Raw genomic sequence first — 23,618 nt, forward strand, 5'->3', positions numbered from 1 at the left:
ACATAACACTGCACTGCTCTTAAACACTCACAGAGCAACCGTCGCTTTTCATAGAGGTGGAAAAGGAAAGATTTTGAAAAAGCTGTACCTTTGCTTTTAGCTAGAAGAGCAGGGGAGGCGGAGACAGCACAGAATCCACAGCCAAGAGTGCCCAGAGAGGGGAGAAGAAGAAGAGGGAAATTTAGTCCAAATTATAGCAGACACCAACCATATCATGTCATAGAATTCAATAATGCACAGCACCATCTTTGATGTAACTGTACATCTCAAACACATGAAAGCCACGAGCAGTAACTACTCAAATAGAGGACTTCTGGGAAAAGGGGCGGATAGAACACTCATCAGGAAAATGAGGAAATTTGTATAATATCTAAAAGTAGAGATGCATGCATGAAAATAAACTTACAATATATATTACATGACCATGCAGAGCTGTTTCACTAATTTACCCTTTCATTCATACTCATGCATTTTGTCCCGTTTCTACTGACATTCATTCCTCTTCTTTCCACTGCATACTTTCACCTCTCCGGTCTTCCTACTCTCACTAGACATCTCAGTGTGTCTCTCTTGACATTACGACACGTTTTCTCCAGATAGAAATAGTGCAGCCCTTCTGACCTTCTCTATACTTCTCCATCAACATTCTCAGAGCAAGCATCACATTTGTAATTCTCGTTCTGCTGCTCACTGATCATCGGGTCACTTTAAAAACTCTTTCTCATAGCTTCATGGTATGGTTCCACTCCCTCTGTAGCCATCAGTACCGGCACAGCTCCTCTCTCCTAGACATCTACACACCTGCACCAGTGTGTGATGTGGACCAAGTGCCTTTCACTCTCAATCCCTTTTTAAAGCTGCTCACTTCCTCCTTATTAATTCTCTGCACTTTCTGAATCACTAACTTTCCTCCATCCATCCTAATCTCTCTCTCATCTTTCTTCATTTATCTGCTTCTCAGAGTACTCCTCCCATCTTCGTACCACACCTGTAACTTGTTACTACATTTCCATCTCTATTCCTTTTTTTTTAGTGTGCGCAGTGAACACCCGTGTCCATCTCTATCACTAATCACCCTGACCTGTTTCACATTGTTTCTAGCTCAATCACTGCCAATCCATCTTTCTCCTTAGTGTCACGTTTTACATACAAACCAATAAAAGCCTTTTTCTTTGCCTTTCCCACTCCTTCCTTTGGGAAATGCCTTTTCTGTCCTGTGCATCCTCATTCCACCAAAAGACAATTGTCCTTGTCTTCTTTCCTCTGTCCACAGTATAAATCATACACCTCCTTGGCTGTTTCTGTCTCACTTCATCTCTGAACTTCCTCCTTCAACTTCCACCCTGTAACGCTTGGCTCTGCCCGATTTCCAGAAACACTCTACAGACTACGTCTGATGCTGCCCACTGTAGCTACAGTCTCTCCAGGACAACACATTTCAGGAAAAAAACAAGCTTTGTTTGTTACAGTTTTCTTAGGACAGTAAAAAGAAGGAGAGAGGGGAAATAAAATAACATCGTGTATTGAACAACACCATCAAAAACAACCACAGCACAGCACAACAGAGTCACAACCAAAGATAGACTTGTAGCAAAGACATAAAGAGAGGCATACCTTGCTCTGCCATCATATGTGCAAGGCCTTAAGAAAATAGGAAAGGTATAAAAGAGAGGAAAGAGAGAGAATATTTCAGCAAAGAGAACACTTAGTTTCAATACCCTCTGGTATTGTGATGATTCATGCTTTTACCCATAGTGAAAGCATAACATCAGATCACACAGGTGCCACAAAGCTTCCTGTGCCTGAGCAGGAGGCTTCCTCGTAACGAGTATAACACATAAAAAGCTCATGTGTGCTTTTTACGTTTGTGTAGCAGAACTCAACTGACCTGCTGTACAGACATAAAAATGCGATTTCTGCTCTTTGCTCTTTGGCTGTTTGAGGCAGCAAACACAAATTATAAACACATTATTGAAATGTCTTCAGTTTATTAGTTTATGTCCCTGTCACGCTAACACACAGCTGCTTATTTAAACATCCAGTTGATGGGAGTGACATGTCTGTTTTTCTGTTTCTGGTTATTGTCCAGTTCTATTTTTTGGTTTAGTCTTTTTTTAGTATTATAGCTGCTTTAAAATGAATTGTGACAGAATATATAATATTTTAAATATGATTTCCTGAAGGCCAGCTCGTGAGCTGTCCAAGCATTTGACACACCATGAATGTCCTGTGAAGTTTTAGTCCACAAGAACTGAATTTCATCACTTTTGTGCAAAGACAGTAAAATAATGAGAATTAATGCAATGCTCTAGTTTAATAAATTCTTTGTTTTCAATCAGATACTTAAATATCTCTATAGAACTTGTTAGAGGTAAGTAATCTGTAACTACTGGTATGATGAGACAGCCCAAGAGGCAGGATCCTATAATCTGTGTTGAAAATCAGATTTCTGAAGGAATAAACAGAAATATTATGGACATTTGTAACTGAAAGATAAACCTAATATCTGCACATGGTTGAATAATTAACACATAGTGTCATAGTAATAGTCTTAGTCATTTGTCCCTCCTTTGTAAAAGAAATATCCCATTTCAGGGAATGCAATGTGAATTATGTTAAAGCACAGACAGGAACATTTCATTAAGCTGGAACAGTAGCTTCACATTGTCGTCACCAAGTCTGTTTGCACTTGTCTGAATATCTGCTTCCATCTGACATTATTCACTAAAAACACTCACCTGGCATGTTGTTGCTGTTGATTTCTAGAGCAAAAAAAAGGAGACAAAGAAAACAAGCAAAGGTAGTATTAGAAACACACTTGTTTCTTGCATGCTGACTATCATGCAAATAATTACACACATAGTTCATACAGAGGGCTGGCAGTACACTCAGCCTTTTGCATGTTCTTTACAATGCAGAATGTTTCAGCAAGTAGCACTTAAAGCAGCAGCACTTTGAACCACAATCACGACAGGAAATACAAAGAGAAATGTTCAGCACAAAAAGGCATTTGTTCTCACGCATGTGTGCATTTCCCCTTATCCTGCATTGAAGTCACATTACCTCATTTATTCTGTAATAGTATACTGTTACTACAGCACGAAGACATGCAAAGAAAAAATAAAAATGTCAAATGTTAAAGCCAGAAAGGCCCTAATGTCAAAGATCTACGGTTGTGGTCTGAGACTCATTATGGGCATCTTTCAGGGTGGAGTAACTGTACAGGGGCGATCGTGGCTCAAGAGTTAGGAGTTCGCCTTGTAATCGGAAGGTTGCCGGTTCGAGCCCCGGCTCGGACAGTCTCTGTCGTTGTGTCCTTGGGCAAGACACTTCACCCGTTGCCTACTGGTGGTGGTCAGAGGGCCCGGTGGCGCCAGTGTCCGGCAGCCTCGCCTCTGTCAGTGCGCCCCAGGGTGGCTGTGGCTACAATGTAGCTGCCATCACCAGTGTGTGAATGGGTGGATGACTGGATATGTAAAGCGCTTTGGGGTCCTTAGGGACTAGTAAAAGCGCTATATAAATACAGGCCATTTACCATTTACAGAACAGATCTTTATTTAAGTATTAGGTGCAATCCCCAACCTCAGTATAAATACAGGATCTACATGTCTACATTAATCCCCATGAATATTTGGTGAAATGTCCCTTAGCAAGTTGAACCTTAACAGGATACGTTTGTATCAACAAGCTTGTGACAAAACTCTGGTTGGATAACTGACCACAGTTCTCTTTCTTAGCTCTTGGATCTTCAGGCCAATCAGAAGAGTGCTGCCAAACAAATTATGCTGACAGAAAGAAGTCAATCATGATCACTAACAAAACGTTTAACAGGCCTTGGCCTTGTCATGTTATAAAACATCCATCCATCCATCCATCCTCATCCGCTTTATCCGAGTATAAAATAATAATGCAGAATTCAGCTGACTGCAGTGAGATTTTACACACTTTATTTATTTGAGCCTGTATATGCACTTTTGACCCACTGGTGTCAAGACAACCATCTCACCCTCAACGTCGCAAAGACAAAGGAGTTGATAGTGGACTTCCGGAGGTGCAGAGAAGTACACACCCCCATCACCATCAACGGCGCTGCTGTGGAGAGAGTGAGCAGCTTCCGCTTCCTTGGTGTACACCTGGCTGAGGATCTTACGTGGTCAGTACACACAAACAAAACAGTGAAGAAGGCGCAGCAGCGCCTCTTCTTTCTCAGGAGACTGAAAAGATTCGGCATGAGCCCCCGCATCCTCAGGACCTTCTATCACTGTGCCATTGAGAGCATCCTCACTGGATGCATCACCACCTGGTATGGCAACAGCACCGCCTACAACTGCAAAGCTCTCCAGCGAGTAGTGCGGTGCTCTGAACGGATAATTGGAGGTGAGCTTCCCTCCCTCCAAGACATCTACAGGAAGCGCTGCCTGAGGAAAGCGGGGAGGATCATCAAGGACTCCAGTCACCCCAGCCATAAACTGTTCAGACTGCTTCCATCAGGAAGGAGGTTCTGCAGCATCCGGTCCTGTACCAGCAGACTGAGAGACAGCTTTTTCCATCAGGCCATCAGACTGCTGAACACGTCATAGACACCTCAGCTTCACTACTGGAACTTCAACATTATGCACTCCACACTGTATATAAATGCCACTTGTTCTGCACATATTCAACTCTGTATATTTTATATATTTTATTATTTTTTTTTTTTTTTTTTTTTTTTTTTTACTATTTAATTTGTAAAAATGTGTATACACACACACACACACACGTAGGAAAATATTTAGTATACACATCCAGAAATGCATACACTATTATATATTGTACATATATTTATTAGTTTCAGGTTGGCCATTCTTGTATTTTGCTCGTTTGTGTTGTTGTGTTTGCACATCTCTGTTGCTTGTGGGGCTCGCACACAAGAATTTCACTCGCATGTGCTGTGCCAGTGTGCCTGCACATGTGATGTGACAATAAAAGTGATTTGATTTGATTTGATTTGATTTGATTTGACCCTGCGTGGGTTAGATGATGATGATTGGATGTGAACTTGTGATCACAACTGCATGTTTGCATATCCACAGATACAAATGTGGAAATATGGAGCTATTTGAGCTTTTGTCACAGATGCAAGAAAACTGAGCTTCTATATGAGTTTCAATCTATTTTTTACGTACAAATTTACTTACATTAGCAAAATAATCCACTAAGACAATGATGGCAACAAAAAAATAGATCTCTGTATAACTTAGTTTGCTACACAGAACTCATACTGTATGCTGTTAAAAGCAGTACAAATTATCATTGCAACTAATATTTATTTACCTTGAACACAGGCTTGGAGAGAAACCCAACAAAATCAGTGATTTAAAGCCACTGGAAACCAATTTTAGGTGGAACATTGTTTGTTTGCTTGCTTCTTAATCCAGTTAACCTGTAAATCACTTAATTCAAGAAATGAATAATTGTGGAATCTATAAAGAACAAGTTAGCAAAGAACAAATTTTAGATTGTATTTCTCTGCTATTGTTGTTCCTGGGAGCCTGTCACAACAGCATGAAATATCTTTCCATGTGTTCAGTTGAAACTTTGAAAATGCAAACTTCACACATAGACTGGGACTACATTTCAACCAGTGGTGCTGAGGATCTTGTCAAAATGATAAACGCAGAAAAGTACCAGCAGATTGTGATCCTCCATGCTATAGCATCTCAAAAGCATCACATGTACTGCTTCATTTTTCAGTATGTCATTAATCCCAAATAGGCATAGCTGGACTGGCCATCGGCAATTTTTCTTTTTTTCGTTTTTTTCCCGGTATAAACGGTATAAACAATGAAAGGTGTTGGATTGGCCAGATGCTGGGAGATGTGTAAAAATAACTCAGTTGTTTGGTGGTGGGTATGGCGGGGCTTCCACAGATTCAGTAACATTAGCAAGTGGTGGAGGGCAGCAGGTGCAACACGCTGGCAGGTGGATGAAATGCAGGAGGAGCAGAGACCCGAGGCGGTGAACTGAACTTCAGGTAAGAAGTTATGACCTGCAGTCTCTCTGGGTCAGATATAAACCAAGTTTAGGTGGAGTTTATTCTCGTTATGCTGAGTTTTTACAGTCAGTTACAATAACTCGTACTGCGTACTAGCTAGCATGACGGAGTTTATATACAGCTGGGCGGGTGCTATGATGTTAATGATGTTGAACTTGTTTTGTCTTATTTTATTTATAAGGTTAGTTAGTAGAGTTTCCAACCGTCCAGTAAAAAACAGAATCGAAAAGACAATATTACACGTTTCGTATTGAGGTGAAAAGGAACAGTTTGTCCCGGACTTCAGCTACAATGAAAAAGACACAAAGCTGGAATTATTGTCTTTGCTGCACAGCTGCCTCTTCTTTTCTCATCCTCTCCCCCTCCCTCTCCTGTTTCTACTTCAATCATGAAACTGATCAATGATCAGCTGATCGGCTTTTCTCTCTTGTTTATTTATCGTCCACTTTGCGCCAGAAAGAGGAAACCAGCAGATGTCGCGTTAAACAACAGCAGCACGTTTAAGCTTGATCAGCTGTTGTTAGAATGTGTTTAATATTAATTTCTAGTATCAGCTGATGTTTGCTGGAGCCACAGCTGTAAAGCTGCTGGTCATGATGTCGGTTTGGATATGTGGTGAGAGGGAAACATGAAGATGAAACCAGGAGATGTCCTTACTGAATCATCAGAGCTGAACAGGTGATGGAGAAACAGGTTTACCTTTTAGGTGACATGAATGAGTTGAAGTTATGAACTGTTTCTGAGAGACTAATAACACCAGGATCCTTTTTTTTAATGTAGCTGACAGCTGGTAACTGTGCAGGGGCGGGTCTAGGAAAGTTTTGCCAGGGGGGCAGGTGGGGCATTAAAAGGGAAAGGGGGGCACAAAGAAATACTTTTCATTCTTATTCTCATTTAAAATGTCTCACTTTTAACAAATAATTATCTGAATCTTGCAACAAATGTTTTCATCTGATGTAAAATGTATAGAAATCCATTATTGTACATAGTAATTTTTTTAGGGTCCTATCATAATTTAGTTTAGTTTAGTTAGTCCCAACACTGCTGACAACTGATCCATTCTGTAGTTGGTATCCGTAGCCAGTCTTGTTAATGATCTCACTGAGGGGATTCAGGCCTATGCAGAACAGCAGTGGGGACAGAGCGTCTCCTTGGTAGATCCCTCACTTGATGGTGACTTGTGCTATGGGCTTGAGGTTGGCCTCTAGTGTTGTACGCCACACCCCCACTGGAGTGCACTCCAAACTGTACGGCCTCAAGGTTAATGCCGAGAAGACCAAAGTCCTGACCACCGACGGCTTACCAACGATCATCCATCTCGACGGTGTGCAGATCAAACAAGTCCAACAATTTCAATATCTGGGGTCCCTCGTCGAGGAGAAGAAAGTGGCATCATCAGTGGAGAGACGCTCCAGAATTGGGCAGGCGGCGGCAGCATTCGCTTCCCTGCTCTGGTGCATCTGGAAGAAGAACAACATCTCATTGGCGACAAAGATCCGCCTTTACCGAACCCTAATCATGCCCATTCTACTTTACGCCGCAGAGACGTGGACAATGCTCAAACACAACCTGAGCAAGCTCAAAGTTTTCCAAATGCATTGCCTTAGATGCATTCTCGGCGTTTCCCTTCGCGACCGTCATTCGAATGACATCTACCTCACCAGCTGCGGCAGCCAACCGACGATCGGCCACCTAATCCAGCGCCGCCGATTTCGTTGGTTTGGCCACATTTGTCGAATGGACCCGAGCCGCTACCCCCATGGCCTACTCTGGTTGACCCGCCCCACCGATTGGAGGGTGCATCGAAATGCACCAAAGAAGACATGGATGAAACAAATCCCGGATGATTTGAAGGCCCTTCGACTTGACCTCGAGCAGGCAAGAACCATCGCCCTAGATCGAAAAGCGTGGAAGATAATCGTTGGTCAAGCAAGAGAACCTGCGGCACCTACAGCAGCGTACTGGTTGCGCGGCAGACCACCACCGCTGGTCACCCGCTAAGGACAAGAAGAGAAGAGAGACACCCCCACTGAGTTCCTGATGAAGTCCTGTTGATGTTGCATAGGTCTAGGCCTTCCAGGATCCAGGTGTGGGGCATTGAGTCATAGGCCTTCTTGTAGTCAATCCAGGTGGTGCACAGGTTGGTCAGCCTAGTCTTGCAGTCTCGGGTGACTGCTCCATCTACCAGTAGCTGGTGTTTTCTGCCTCTGGTATTCTTGCAAATTCCTTTCTCATCTATTGAGCCATGTTCATCTTAGCCGCTATGATGCCTGACAGGAGCTTCCACGTGGTGCTGAGGCGGGTTATTGGTCGGTAGTTGGAGGGGACCGGTCCCTTCTGGGGGTCCTTGGGTGTCAGGACTGCCCAGCCTTCGGTTAGCCATTCTGGGTATCTCTCATTGACTGGCTGGTTATTAGCTGGTTCATATGTACGATGGAGTGCAGTCAGCTTCTTCAGCCAGTAGGCGTGAATCATGTCAGGGCTTGGTGGTGTCCAACTCCTCATACTGGAAAGCCAGTCTTGGATGTCTGCCTGTTCAGAAAGGTTGCTGTGGTCTGATATTAGGTCCACCAGCTACTTGGCATTGGTGTAGTGTAAGTAACGGAACCCCATAACTAAGAAGATTCCTCATTTACATTAACAACAAATGGAAGTCTGTCAGATAGAGTCGAGTCACACCATTACAGCACAGTTCCTTTGATACCAATTGTGTGCTCTAATCTATATAATAAAATATTATTGTCAAGAATATCAAATGATGCACTGAGGTGTAGCACGATAAGTTGCCTCAAGGCACTATATAAAATAACACTGAATTGAATTAAACTGAATCGAATAAGTCCACTTTCTGAGGCAATGTAAAGATAATTGGTAACATTCACTCGTGCTGTTTCTGCACTATAGTCTGAATCCTGACTGAAACTCCGCAAATAAACAAGTTCTTTGCATACACTTGTCCAGCTATTTTTGAACTATTCTTACAATATTTTGTTAATAAAATGAAGCATAGAAATTGGTCTATACAATAATTTGCTATGACAGTAAAAGCTTTTTTAAGTAAATAATTAATTGCCGCAATCGTAAAACAGGTCTGTTTTAATAAAGATAAACTGATCATATTTAAAACTGAAACATTAATGAATTGTAGGAATTAGACTTATTGATGATTTAAAGGAGAAAATGAATGAAAATAAGTAAATAAGGATAGGAGGGTAACAGTACTAGCAAACATCAGCGACCACTACAGGCACGTCTGTGGGAAGGCGACTTTTAAAGAAATGAGTGAAGTCATCACTAGTCAAAGCTAAAGCAATAGCTCAACAGAGCTCAAACTCTCTATTAGCCTGGGTACAAGGCTGACAACCTGGCAGGTTCCCATTTTCCTCTTTCTTACATATGGTAAGATGTCCTAGCTTTACAAAGACCCTTTTTTTTTCTTATAGAGCAATTATTTATCCAGGCCAAATGAAGATCTTCTAAATTAGCAAGGTGTCATTTCCTCTCCAACTTATGAGTTCTTTACTTGAAGGCTCATATTTGTGGGTTGTACCAGGGAGTCAAATGTCTCTGACTGGTTGCTTTCTTTTTCAGAAGAGCCACAGTATCCAGATTTGTATGCAGTCATGAATTAATACTGCTGCAAGATAACGGACTTCTGTACATAAAGTACAATTTAGGTAGCTGTTGCTCTTTGTTACTATTGCAAGTCATTCCCTTTTGTCTCTACTGCAGCTATGTTTGGTCTCTTCCTGTTAAACTGAAATTCTTCTATTAACTTATCAATTCTCCCAAGTGCTTGCTCATAAGAGATCATCTGATCATTGGGCTTTTCTAATATAGTAAGGCTTGCTTTGAGACAGCTGTTGTTGTAAACTGGCATTATAAGACTGAACAGAACAGCTATCTAACTTTTGTTGACACCGGTGATTTACAGGTAACTAGGGAAATATTGAAATGTGATCTGCCACACCATTGTCTTGAGAAATATGGTAGTCTCAAAAGCAAAATGGGATGATATTTGAATTAGTGTTAATTCACTTTAAGTTTTTTAATCAGGTTTTCTAACAGGCCCAATTTAATCAAAAACATTTTCTGAACCAATCACAGATAGAGCAGGGCGATATGGCCAAAAATATTTATCACGATATATATTTGAAAATTTGCGATAACGATATAACCGACGATATAATTGATGCGAGACAAAATACAACTCCACAACATTACTAGCGCAAAAAGACAACCTTCCATTTATTTTCACTTAAACAAGAAGCTGGTTTTTATGTACATTAAAGCTTTATAAAAATGTAACAGTGCAAATGCAAATTCCTTGCTGAAAGTTTAACCAAAAGGCATTTCCAGTAGAAATGGGCTGACATATCCTGAGCATAACCATGTATAATATCCACTGAAGTTAAAAAGAGGTGCTTTGCAACATTAAACTGCAGTGTGCAGTACGCATTTTTCGGACCATAAGGTGCACGGGATTATAAGGCACATTAAGCGAAACAAAGCAGTCAGATAAATCAAACTTTATTAAACTCATTCTTCTTGCTTCCTCCACTTCTGTACCATTGATTCATTAATGTTGAATTCTCTGGCAGCTGCTCTATTCCCATGTTGTTGCAGTATATTAATGACTAACCTCGTATTGTGGATGGATTATCTCAGTTGTTCTCCTGACTGAAGTTTGGTCCGTTTACAGCATCCTGCCATGCGATTGCATTTGTCTCTAACCATGAAGAACCTTCACGTTAACTTTTATAAGTGGAAAAGTGTTAGTGTTCGTCCTCCAGCTTCACTGTTTATGTTATGCTAACATAGCTGTGTCGCTAGCGATCACGTAGCACATCATTATATACCAGCTAGCCCAACTTCAGTAACCCTACAAACGTCACTGCTGTTTAGTTTCCTGTCTTCATTTATGTTGGAAGTGATAGCAGAGCTGTACGTTTGATTTTTTTCAGAAATCTCTCAGTCAGAACATGCAATATCATGCTTAGGTAACTAGCGAAACTAGCGAGCTAACTTCCGCTAGCTTCCTGCTAACTTCTAACTCCGTTAAATGTAATAACTTTTGTTTTCATGGATGCCTGGAAGTTAAACTTTATAGTTACACCTGGTAAAGCAGCAATGCTGATCGTTTTATTAAAGATGAAAGAATTTAGACAGTTTTTAACTCTAAGTGATGCTGCAGTGTTGTTTGACCTGAAGAATACGGAGTTTAGGATCCAGATTACTCCCAGATTTAAGAGCATCTTAGTCCGACAAATACGACAATAACGACGGCCGCTTGCATGCTCTGCAAAAAAATGTGCTTTGTTGTGTATCTGACGGACAAACACCAAACCAGTTCCACATCACAGAAGTTGCACCATTTTTACAAACCAATTCTGGTTCATCTGTTTCACTCAACAATCGGCCATGTGCGTATGAAAACAAAGGCACTGCGCATGCGCGTTTTACTCCCATTCTATCGCGATATTTCATTTTCCTATCGTTGCCTAACATTATACCGGTATTACCGTGAACGGTATAATATGGCCCAGCCCTAATCACAGATATATAAACTAGTTTGATTGATTTTTTTATTATCTGCATTTTGAAAAAGTAAAAGACTATAGACAAGTAAAGCAGTGTTGTTATGTTAACCTAATTAAATACACTCAATTAGGTTACATTTAATTAAATATTTGACCCAAACTTTAGCTCTTATCCATTATTACTGACAGATGAGTCAATTCTTATTTATCAAATACAATATATAAAATATATTAAAAAGGTAAAATGGTAAAAACAAAAAAAGAGAAAGAAAAAAGTCATGCAAGTGAGTTATGACAAATTCTAGCTGTCACGAATGCAAAGATATTTTGCAAAAACAGACTAGTGAGTTTATTCTGGAGCAGCTCATAGGTTTAGTTAGCAGCAAAAGATACAATGTTCTTGGTTAAAAACCAATTCTGCTCTTAGATCAGTGAAGAATATCTTCCTGTATTCGTTTGGGCCACTCACAGAAATGAAGCAATGGTGTGACTGACTTGCGATCCATTAAATCCTCTTAGCATGGACAAATTGGGCATGTTAGGGAGTTAACACGAACGCAGGCAGATGGAAGTCAATCTGATATACATTACATATTAATTCAGTTTAAAGTGAAGACTGTCAACTGTGCTCAAATGTCAAACAAGCTGATCCAGTGGTAATCAGGGGGAGGAAGTGTGTGTGTGTGTGTGTGTGTGTGTGTGTGTGTGTGTGTGTGTGTGTGTGTGTGTGTGTGTGTGTGTGTGTGTACACAACAAGCTGTAATAACGACATATTTCAATGAAAGTCTCGGCAGTATTGAATATGATGGCACACCAGTGATTACCAACATTTGACTGGTTAGTTTTCATTTCCAACGTTATGGTGGACGTTCTGGAGTCGATAGATAAAAAAACGATCCAGTTTTGATGCATGTCTGTCACTACTTGAAATTCTCCACAAAGAGTTTCAAGCTTTCTGTAATTCAGTGAAGCAGAGCACAGCCTTCGGAGAACTGGCAGAATCATTCACAGAGGGAATGACGTGACTCTCAGAAGAAGACAAAGAAAGTTGGAGGAACCATTGGTAGGTTTTAAACCCCTTTATGAAGTGCTCCAGCTAACAATGGCAATAGCAATGAATTTCAGTATCATTTTCTGACATTGTTTTCTAATGTTACATTTTGACAGCTTGTCTACTGAAGACAGTAAAAGTTAGAATAAAACAAAGTTTTAATGTCTTGATATAAAGTGCCTTGAGGTGACTGTTGTTGTGATTTGGCACTATATAAATAAAATCACTCACTAAGAGGCATTGTGTGCAGGCTTATCATTAGTAAATAAGATGTGTTGGTGCAGTAGAAAGAAAGTCAAAGGTTCATTTCATGACAGAAATCAGTGATGCAGATTGAAAACAAACATTACCTGAAACACTAGCAAGCAAAAGTGCAAAAACGCAGAGTCATTCATATGACTTAGAAGTGTCTGTTTATGTAGACTTGCTCTCTAAACAGTGTTAAAACGTTAGCTAACATTAGCCAACTTTAACTGTAACTTTAACCTTCAGTCTGCTGGCCAAGGAACTGATGTACTTTATTGTCTTCGTTTGTTACAGTTTCTTAATGTGGTCAAACTGGGCTTAGGTGATTGTTTACAGTACAGTTAGATTAGAGCTGGGCGATAGAACGATAACGATATGTATCGCGATATAACTTTTACTCGATAGAGAAATTAAGCTATCGCGATAGACCTCGCCGCTCTTGTCCTCTTAAAAAAAAAAAAAAAAAAAAAGGTCAGCCAATCCAAATTAAGTAGCGCAGAGCCGAACCAATCACAGCCGCAGCGTCACGTCGCGTGACTTGTTACATACAGCACAAGTGCCAAGCCGCACGTGTGTTTGTTTGGGAAGCAGCCAGCGGGTAATGGAGGAAATGAGTGTGCCGACTAGAAAAATCAACCGAGCGTGACCGAAGAGAAAACAGATGATGGTTCCAATGCCGGAGAGATTGTCGAACGGAAGAGCCATAGAAGTTCCGTAGTGTGAAGGTATTTCGGCTATTTCAAGTCTGACAAAAAACAGAGTAGCGTGCACTGTAAATTGTGCCGAAAGCAAGTCTGGAAATACAATAAACTGGTGCATGCGTCACACTGTGCGCCACGTTATTGTTTCGGTGAAATGAATTTCTACAATACTGTTAATTCTACTCTCTGCAGTGTTTAAATGCTTACATATACACACAGTTACTGTCCCTCCACACATACGACTCGGTTCTGCTTCTATGCCCCAGCTTTGTTTACTTTTTCCCACCGAGGCTTCTAGACTTCTGATTGGCCAACATTTCTGCACGGTTAGGAATCTAGCGCCACCTGCTGCTTTGGCATGTTCATAGCAGCGTTTTCCTTCATTTCTGCCTTTATGTGTGGACGGGATTATTTTTTAAAACGAAAACGGAAAATCTCCGTTTTCAAAAATACCCGTGTACGTGTGGACGTAGCCTCAGTCTCTGACTGGAAGCGCTGATTCGTCATTCGGCTTTTGTCAGACTAAAGTAACTGTTAAAACTGTTTGAAAAGCTCAGCTATACAACAAGGAGAGATTGAGAATTTCCTTTTAGTTCTCAGTTTATTTGATATTGACAAAAGTTAGTCAGTTTTGTCTGTTCTTCTGTAAAACAAACTAAGATTTATTTTTAGAATTAATATTTTGTTTCTAAGTGGAATTGACAATTTAGTCTGTTTCGTTTGTTCTATTTTGAAACTTAAACGCTTTAGCGGCTGCCTTTTGTGTAGTTTGCAATATTTGCCTTTATTTAGCTGAAAAAGTCTCATGTTCCTTAAGTACATCTACCCTGTTGAACTTATTATGGGAAATAAATATTTAAATAAAAACAAGCTGCTGATTATTTCACATTTTACTTGTGAGCAACGGCACATTTAAATCTTACAAATATAGTTATTTGGCTTATATCGTGATAGATATCGTTATCGCCTGAAATGAAAAAAACATATCGTGATATGAAAAAATCTCATATCGCCCAGCTCTAAGTTAGATGGACATTAGCTATTGTCCAACAGCCCTTATTCAATATTAGAATATTGCTATAAACCTTATTGGACTGTAAATCTGTTTCCCTGTTCATTTTACCTTTTGAGTGACAGAGGACGATAGTGAAGGAGAGGAGGAAAAGAAACAAGCAGCGATGGACTTGTAGTGGTAGTGGTCAGACCAGGTCATCATCACGGATGCCTCCGTACTTTGACAGCCCCTGTAGCCCCTGTTTGAGTATGTTCACTGATTATTGGTTATTACTGGTTATTTCACATAACTAAGCAGTGTGTTATGCTGTTATCAAATGTGCATATGCAGTGAGAACCAGGTGAGAAAATAGACTGATAATGAAGTTGGGTAGAAAGCAATAACTGCTGAACAAAGAAGAAAGAAAAAGAAAACCAAGATGCGTTTCATGGATACTTTGTACCACACTTAAAATACTGTGGGACATTTTAAATAAAACATATTCTTTAATATGAATGGTAACAGTTAACAGCCTTCAGAAGTAAAGCATGAGGGTGGCAGTATCATGCTGTGGGGAAGACTTTCAGGAGCGGGATCTGAGAGACTATTCAGAGTCAAAGGTTCAATGCAGCAGCGTACAGAGGCATCCTTGATGATGACCTGGTCTGAGCGCTCTGGCGGGGCAAAGGTTTATCTTCCCACAGGACCACAACCCCAAGCACACAGCCAAGATAAGAAAGAAATGGGTTTGGGACCTCACTGAGTGTTTCTGCATGGCCCAGCTGGAGCCCAGACTTGAACCCAGTTGAACACTGGAGAGATCTGAAAATGACACAGATGCTCCACATCATACCTGGTGGAGCCTGAGAGGTTCAGCAAAGAATATTTTGAGACAATAGGTGTGCCTGGCTTGTAGCATCATACTCATAAAGACTTCAGGCTGCAATTGTAAATCTCTAAAGGTGCTTCAACAAAGTACTAAGCAAAGGCTGTGAATAATTATGTACATGTTATAATTTTTGGTTTATTATGTTTAAAAACTGTTTGTTTAACTTTTTTAATTTAATGGTAAATGGACTGATTCTTATATAGTGCTTTGCTACTCTCCTGGAGTACTCAAAGCACTCTATACAACATGCCTCATTCACACAAGCACTTCTAAACACAAGTGCAAACTGAACTACATTCACACGATGAACGCATCGGAGGGCAACTCAGGGTTAGTATCTTGCCCAAGGATATTCAGCATGCAGACTGGGGAAGCCAAGGATCGAACCACCAACCTTCCGATCAGTAGCTGATCTGCTCGACCACCTGAGCCACAGCCACCCCAAAGTCCATTTTGGAATAAAGTTGTAACATGACAAAATGTGGAGCAAGTGAAGTGCTGTGAATATTTTCCAGGTGCACCGTAGTCTTGGAACTGATGACCTGTGTTGAACCTGCACAATAAAGAGAGGGTTTGCACAAATTTGAAAACCAGCTCTCTTAACAGTTTGCTTCTTGTCCAGGTGTGTGGAGCAGCAGTCTGATTGCATCTGTACTGAATAACTGCTTTAGTTGCTTGATGATTTGGTGGACTGTCTCCATGTGGTTAGGAGACCAAAATAACCTTGTGTGTATTTCTCCTCTTATCTACTATATTACATTAGTAGTATTAATAGTTCTTTAACTTACTTTTGAAAGTTCTGATTGTCACATTTGATCCTTTGCCTCATGTTTAATGACTAAAGCTCAACTGTAAAAGTCTTGTAATATACTGAAATCCAAATAACGTTCTTTTGAAAGTAGCATTGTAATGTGTACACAGCTAAACTTAGATGAAGAGAACTGGTTAAGAGACATGACCAGAAACTGACAGGACAGACTTCAGTTTCAATGACCAGCTTCCTCAGGAAATTCTGCAGAAACGCATGGTCCTGTTCCCAATTCAAACACAGACACACCCATACAAGACAGACATATATCAACATACAGCACACATCCACTCAGACATGGAGGGTACCCACAGAAGAACACACACCCATACACTCCCATTACAGCATCTTCAATAGATGGTCACATTATCGCTACAGTAACCACCAGACTCCTCCATGTTATTTCCAGCAATCACCATGAGCATGCAATCTTTTAGATTTTGCAGCCTGTTTTGTTCATCACATTGTCTCCAGTCTGCTGTTCCACCTGCTAGTCAGAATCCAGAGCAGCCCACCTATCCTTGGTATCACAAGCATATCATGTTCTCCAACAGTCTTCAGTAAAGATAAAACACTCTCTCCCACCACCTAGGATTCTTCCATAGATCTCCTTCTTGTACTCTGTTGCCTACAGCAGATTATGTAACTTCTATCACCTTGAGTACATACCATCCTCTTCTCCTGTGGTTGCAGGATTCTTCTTTGTCGCTTAGAAAGACAACAGTCTCAGGCCATGCATCAATTACCACATTTCGGACCAAATTACAATAAAAAAAAAATCAACTCCCTCTGAAAGTTCAGCTTTCTAATAACTTCAAAGGGCCACTGTTTTCACAAACCTTACAAATTGTAAGTATTTTAAGTTTCTATGCCCTTTGGACTCACAAGCACCCTGCAGTGTTTTAGCCACTAATGCTGTGATTTCCCTTATCTCTTAATGTTTGTATATCTCTACAATATCCTAAACTTTTCCAGAAGTCTGAAGAAACACCATGTCCATTTGTGGCATGTGCTACAGAGTCTACTGGAGAACTCGTTATATGTTAAAGCAGAGAAATGTGAGTCCCATGGGTCACCTTACTTGGTTTTGTATTTGAGGGTGGGCAAATGAAGACCAATCTGGAGTAAGTCAAAGCAGCCGTGAACTGGCACACCCTCACGACTCAGAAGCAGTTTCAGCGCTTCCTAGGATTTGCAAATTTTATTACTGAAGTTGACGCCTCTACCTCTGGTGTTGGTACACCCCTCTCCCAACGGTCCACTCTAGAAAGTAAACTATAGCCTTGCTCTTTTTTTCCTGTCATCTAACTGTTGATGAGTGCCATTGTAATGTCAGAAAATGGGAGCCGCAAGCTGTAAAGTTAGCATTAGAGGAGTAGCAACATTGTTTGTGGCAACACCCAAACACCCATTTGTCGTTTAGTCTGTTCAGAAATATCTAAATCAGGGGTGTCAAACTCAAATACACAGTGGGCCAAAATTCAAAACTGGAACAAAGTCGTGGGCTAACATTAATATTTATTGAAAAAAAAAAAATCTTCCTCCAGATATAAGAATGAATCTTTTCTTATGGACTCAAACAAGTTTTGCTGAAAAACTGAATATGGAACAAGCAAAGCTTAATACTAAACAATATATATATTAGCTGTATAATACCAGTAGGCCAGCTCTAATAGTAATTTGGTATGGCTTCGCGGGCCAAATGTAATTAGGCTGCGGGCCAAATTTGGCCCGCGGGCCAGAGTTTGACACCTATGATCTAAATGATTGAATTCTCATCAGGCTCCATGGTCACTGCTTTTTGGATATTTTGACTTTGCCTCAGAGGATGAAACGGCCGAACCAGAAAACATCCTGCCATCCACATGCTTCATTGGCTCCCTCACCTGGGAGAAGGATCACCAGGTATCACCAGCTTTCAAGCCTTGGAAGCTGGTGCTACTAATTCCTACAGGTGTTCCAACCTTTCTGGATTACTTACAGCCCCGTCTGTCTGCATAAAGCAGTGTTGGACACACTGTGGTACCCTCGTCAGCATCAGCTGAACAGTACTGTGCTGCAGAAAGCAGTGTGTTGGTACAAACAGGGTGAGAAAAAGGCAATTAACAATGGAAGAGAGACGGACCATCATAACTCTTATAAATGTAGGTCTGTCCTACAGAGAGACTGCAAAGAAAGTCAAGGTGTCAGTGAGTCCAGTTTCCTTCTGCACTATGAAACAAACTGTGACAGGAAGAGTCTGACAGACCCAGAGACACGACTAAATCAGGTCATGTGATGGCGGCTCACAGGACAACAGCTTCAAGCAGCTTAACAGTGCTCGTAGTAAGAAAGTCTGTTTCAGCTGTGAAGAGAAGACTTCAAGCTGCAGGTTTGACAGGATGAGTTGCAGCGAGAAAGCCAGGCAAGACAAAGAGGCTTGTCTGTGCCATGAAACACCAACACTGGACTGCTGAAGACTGGAAGAAGGTATTATGGACCGATGGATCAAATGTGAAATCTTCAGTTCATCACACAGGATCTTTGTCGTCGAGTAGGTGAAAGGATGGTTCCACAGTGTGTGTCATCACCTGTCAAACATGGAGGAGGAAGTGTGATGGTCTGGGGCTGTTTGCTGGATCCAGGGTCGGCGACTTGTAGAGTGGGAGGCACCATGAACCAAAACAGCTACCACAGCATTCATGCAGCACCCTCTGGTATGGTGCCAACTAGGTCGGGGCATGAACCCGACCATTATCTTGCCTCATGATGAAGCAAGATAATGACCCCAAACATAAGTTGAAGCTGTGCCAGAACTACCTCAGGAATAAAGATGGTGAGCTTGAAAACATGGAGTGTCCAGCACAGTCTCCAGACGTAAACCCCATCGAGCTGGTTTGGGATGAACTGGACAGAAGAGTGAAACCAAAGCAACCTACAAGGTCCACATTTATGGGAACTTCTGCTACAGATATGGGAGAATATCTGATTTCTGTTGTAGACAGAAGCCACAGGTGTGTTCAGCTGTTATATCTGCCAAAGGGGCTACTTTGATGAGTCAAAAGTTTAGAAGGTCTATAGGTTATTTGTACTATGCTTTCATTGTAAGTGAATGAGATATTAAAATAAAAAATAAAAAATAAAATGTTTTCAATAAAAAACTGGATAATTGGGGTGTTCTAAAATGGTAGTGTATAGTGTATATACGATTTCCTGGTATACCGATTACACATCAGAGCTACAAAGAATCAGAAGAAAGCGCTTTATAATAATAATGGATTGGATTTATATAGCGCTTTTCAAGGCACCCAAAGCGCTTTACAATACCACTATTCATTCACACACTGGTGGAGGCAGCTACAGTTGTAGCCACAGCTGCCCTGGGGCAGACTGACAGAAGCGAGGCTGCCATATCGCGCCATCGGCCCCTCTGGCCAACACCAGTAGGCAAGTAGGGTAAAGTGTCTTGCCCAGGGACACAACGACCAGGACAGAGAGTCCAGGGATCGAACCGGCGACCTTCCGGTTACAGATGCGATTCCCAACCCCCTGAGCCACGGTCGCTTTGCCAGGACCGATCGGAGGCAAACTTCATTTCAATACCACTGCATACCACGAAGCACTTTAACATTACGTTACCATCTAAATGCAAAACATGTTGCAGCGAGCACAAACTGTGGGAGCTGTTAGCGCTAGCAGTTAGCGTACCAAAAAAGGTGTCAGCAGCCCAAACTTGATGAAATAACTGGCTTCAGGAGCACAATTTGTTAGTCAACATCGGACAAACATACAAATTCTCTCACAAAGTAGATTGTTCTGGACTGTAGACCACTATCAGTGGTACAAGATAGGGGGTTAGAAAATGTGCTACAGTAGCATCAGGTGATCCAACTTTCCAAGTGCCGAAAGACTATTTCAAGTAAAATTCAACAACTGTGTGTGTGTGTGTGTGTGTGTGTGTGTGTGTGTGCACCTGTGTGTGTGCACCTGTGTGTGTGTGCGTGTGTGTGTGTGTATGTGTGTGTATGTGTGTGTGTGTGTGTGTGCATGTATGTGTGTGTGTGCACCTGTGTGTGTGTGTGTGTGTGTGTGCATGTGTGTGTGTGCACCTGTGTGTGTGTGTTTGTGTGTGCATGTGTGTGTGTGTGTGTATGTGCGTGTGTGTGTGTGTGCACCTGTGTGCGTGTGTGTGTGTGTGTGTGTGTGCATGTATGTGTGTGTGTGCACCTGTGTGTGTGTGTGTGTGCATGTGTGTGTGTGTGTGTGTGTGTGTGTGTATGTGTGTGCGCGCGCATGTGTGTGTGTGTGTGTCTGCAGCAAAGGAGAGACACAGAGAAAGATGTGAACACATACATTTTTGATGAAGGTTCCAGTCAACAAACCAGTCAAACACTCACAGATGTCCACTGGGAGCCTCGTAGCATTTAATTCAATACAACTACCGAATCAGGAACCTTTGAACACTCTCTGTTTTCTCCAGCTCACCTCAGAAATTGCTTTTTACAAATTACTTACTAAACACTTTGAGGTGATTCACGAGGACTTTGACAAATCTGTTTATTCATCAGTGGATACACAGCTACCAGTAAGGTTGTGCTGCTTTTAATTCAGTACCCGAAAGGTGACGTGAGGATAGGAGAGGATTAGAGCTGAAAGTGGATTACTTAAAGGGATGATTCATGATGTACAGGAAAAAGTGTGAGAGCGCAGTGATTAATGAGGCATTCAAAACCTACTTTCTATCATCATTGTTGGCTAACTGATTTTTTTTCTGCAAATTAGAAACACAAAAGGTAAACCAATACACTGACCACTTATCTACACACACATTCACCATTCAGGGACCTAAAGAACTAAGTTTCCACCAGCCGCCATGGTTCATGTTCATATGAACACACAGCTGAGCCGTGCAGCAGAAGCTACCTGCTCATGTCCAGGTTCAGTACAGCTGGTAGCTCAGTATAATGAAATCACTGTTACCTGCTTCTTTTAGTTTCTCAAACAACGCTTGTTTGGTATGTGGCTAAAATGTGGCACGACCTCTGAGTTACTGGTTTCTCAGTAACCTGGTTGACTTAAAGTGGTTAAACAATTAGCGCTGTTTTACTGCATCGCACATTCCTCAGATACTTTTAACACACAAAGGTGCATCTTTGTTTTAATGAGTTTAAAACCAAGTGCACATGCTTCTAAATAAAGTACCATCGATCAGATGTCGGTTTTTTGTCACAGCAAAGAATCAGCTTATCTTCTGCCAAACCTAAACAGACATGCCGAAAAACTAATATTGAATTTTAAGAATTTTTATTGAAGACTTAAACAATGACCATGTATCTATCTAATGTATCCTATTAGCTTACTGTTCCCAATATGCTGGAAAAAGTGGAAAGAGCTAGTAAAGTTGATAAGTAGGCATATCCAGCTCTTAAACCTCACTGGCAGAAGTGGAGACAGCAGATCACCTGCTCTGTCAGCTGCTAAAACTAGCAAATGTGACCACAGACATGTTTGTCACAATTATATTACCTCCCGAAGTGCAAAGTGGTATTCCTTGCATACCTGATGGCTTGTATGTTTTGCACATGGCACTTGTTCATAGATATTCACTTTATTGTTTGTGAGTAAACTGGCTGCTAACTACTACAGTACATCTCTCCTGCTTTGAGTCTCCTTCTGCTTGGGATGATGCATAATTCACAAAGACAGAGTAGAGTGAGAATGAAAGGCTAAAGCACAAATGAAAGTGAAGAGGAGCGGGGGGAGCGGGTTAGCTCAGTGCATTGAGCCGGCGCCTACATGCCATATGGCTGAAAGCGGCCAGCCTGAGTTCAAGTCTGACCTGTGACCCTTTGCCACATATCTGCCCTGCTTTCCTGTTGTTGCTTCACTGATCTGTCTGATAAAAGCTGGAAAAGGCCAACAAGAAACTTGACAAAGATTGGTTTCTGATATTTATATTGTAAGATTCTTTTTAGTTGCATTTTTTAATCACATTGGTCATTATCTCTAAATAATTTACACGTGTTTTAGAAGAATAAATTTAGAATATATGCTAAAAGCTGTATTTGTTTACTTTCAGTAAGATATCAGTTTCTCTCCATAATGTATTCAGAAAGCAGCCAATCGACCAATCCATACCAGCCAGCCTCATTAAGCATGTCATTTATGCCTTAACAAAAATTAATCTAAATTCTCTCTGGTTTGGAAGAGGCCCCTGCATCCCTCACCTATCACTGCTCTGCAGAAGGCAGCCAGGCGGATCGGCAAAGGAGGGAGAGCCAGACATAAATCAACAATGGGAATGGGTCCCAGCATGGAGGCTCCAAATCAAGGTCGGGAGAAAGCAGCCTATCAAACTACAAGGGTCAATAGATAAAAGGTTGTTAGGTGTGTGTGTGTGTGTGTGTGTGTGTGTGTGTGTGTGTGTGTGTGTGTGTGTGTGTGTGTGTGTGTGTGTGTGTGTGTGTGTGTGTGTGTGTCGTTTATCTTTAAATTAATGATAATCTTTTAACGTACATTTTTTAATTATTATTATTTCTGTTTGCTTGCATTGCACATTATGTGTCAGAGCAGCCTGAGCTTTTGGCTTCACATTAGCTGTTCAGACATCGGTGTCATTATTTCGGAAACACTGCATCAGAATATATTACATAAGGCTGAGGTAAACAGTAAATGGACCTGTATTTATAAAGCTTTTCTACTCTGCGCACTCAAAGATATACATAAACAGTCCACTTTAACCAGTACACACACCACATGACTGATAATGGGTGACTACTAGTCCCAAGGATTTATTCTATAGTCCATTCATCATACTTCTGAGAATACAAATCCATAAAAGTGCTGAGCATGTTAATATTACATTCAATACATACAGAGAATATGTGGAGGAGTAGCAGCTCTACTCTCCCAAATAGCAAAGTCCTCAGTTTATTTATAAAGGAGATGCAAGCCACCAATGTGAGTGAGTGCGGAGGACAGCTTTGAGTGCTCAGAGTAGGAAAGCACAATATAGGAACCAGTTCATATACACAAGTATGGTCTGCGTATAATAATGCAACAATAACAGGCTTAACAAAGAGAGTAACAGTTATGTTGGGCCCATCTAGAAGTAAACCCACCTGCCTGCCCACTATTACACCACCTATTACACCACCTATTACACCACCTATTACACCACATATTACACCACCTATTACACCACCTATTACTTCACCTATTATACCACCTATTACACCACATATTACACCACCTATTACTTCACCTATTATACCACCTATTACACCACATATTACACCACCTATTACTTCACCTATTATACCACCTATTACACCACATATTACACCACCTATTACTTCACCTATTATACCACCTAT

At 41.1% G+C, this 23,618-nt stretch overlaps 1 protein-coding gene across 1 annotated transcript in view; it reads right to left on the reverse strand.

Annotated features, from left to right (window-relative positions):
• nrxn3a (neurexin 3a) overlaps positions 1 to 23,618 on the reverse strand; it is a 205,153-nt gene that overhangs the window by 165,821 nt on the left and 15,714 nt on the right. Inside the window, 2 exon segments of the mRNA XM_085390811.1 lie at positions 1,615 to 1,641; positions 2,739 to 2,762. Coding sequence (XP_085246937.1) covers positions 1,615 to 1,641; positions 2,739 to 2,762 — 51 coding nt within the window.

Source organism: Rhamphochromis longiceps, linkage group LG19 (assembly GCF_057381845.1).
Source record: "Rhamphochromis longiceps isolate RC_006_pf linkage group LG19, R_longiceps_female_GT1.1, whole genome shotgun sequence".
Lineage (NCBI taxonomy): Eukaryota > Metazoa > Chordata > Actinopteri > Cichliformes > Cichlidae > Rhamphochromis > Rhamphochromis longiceps.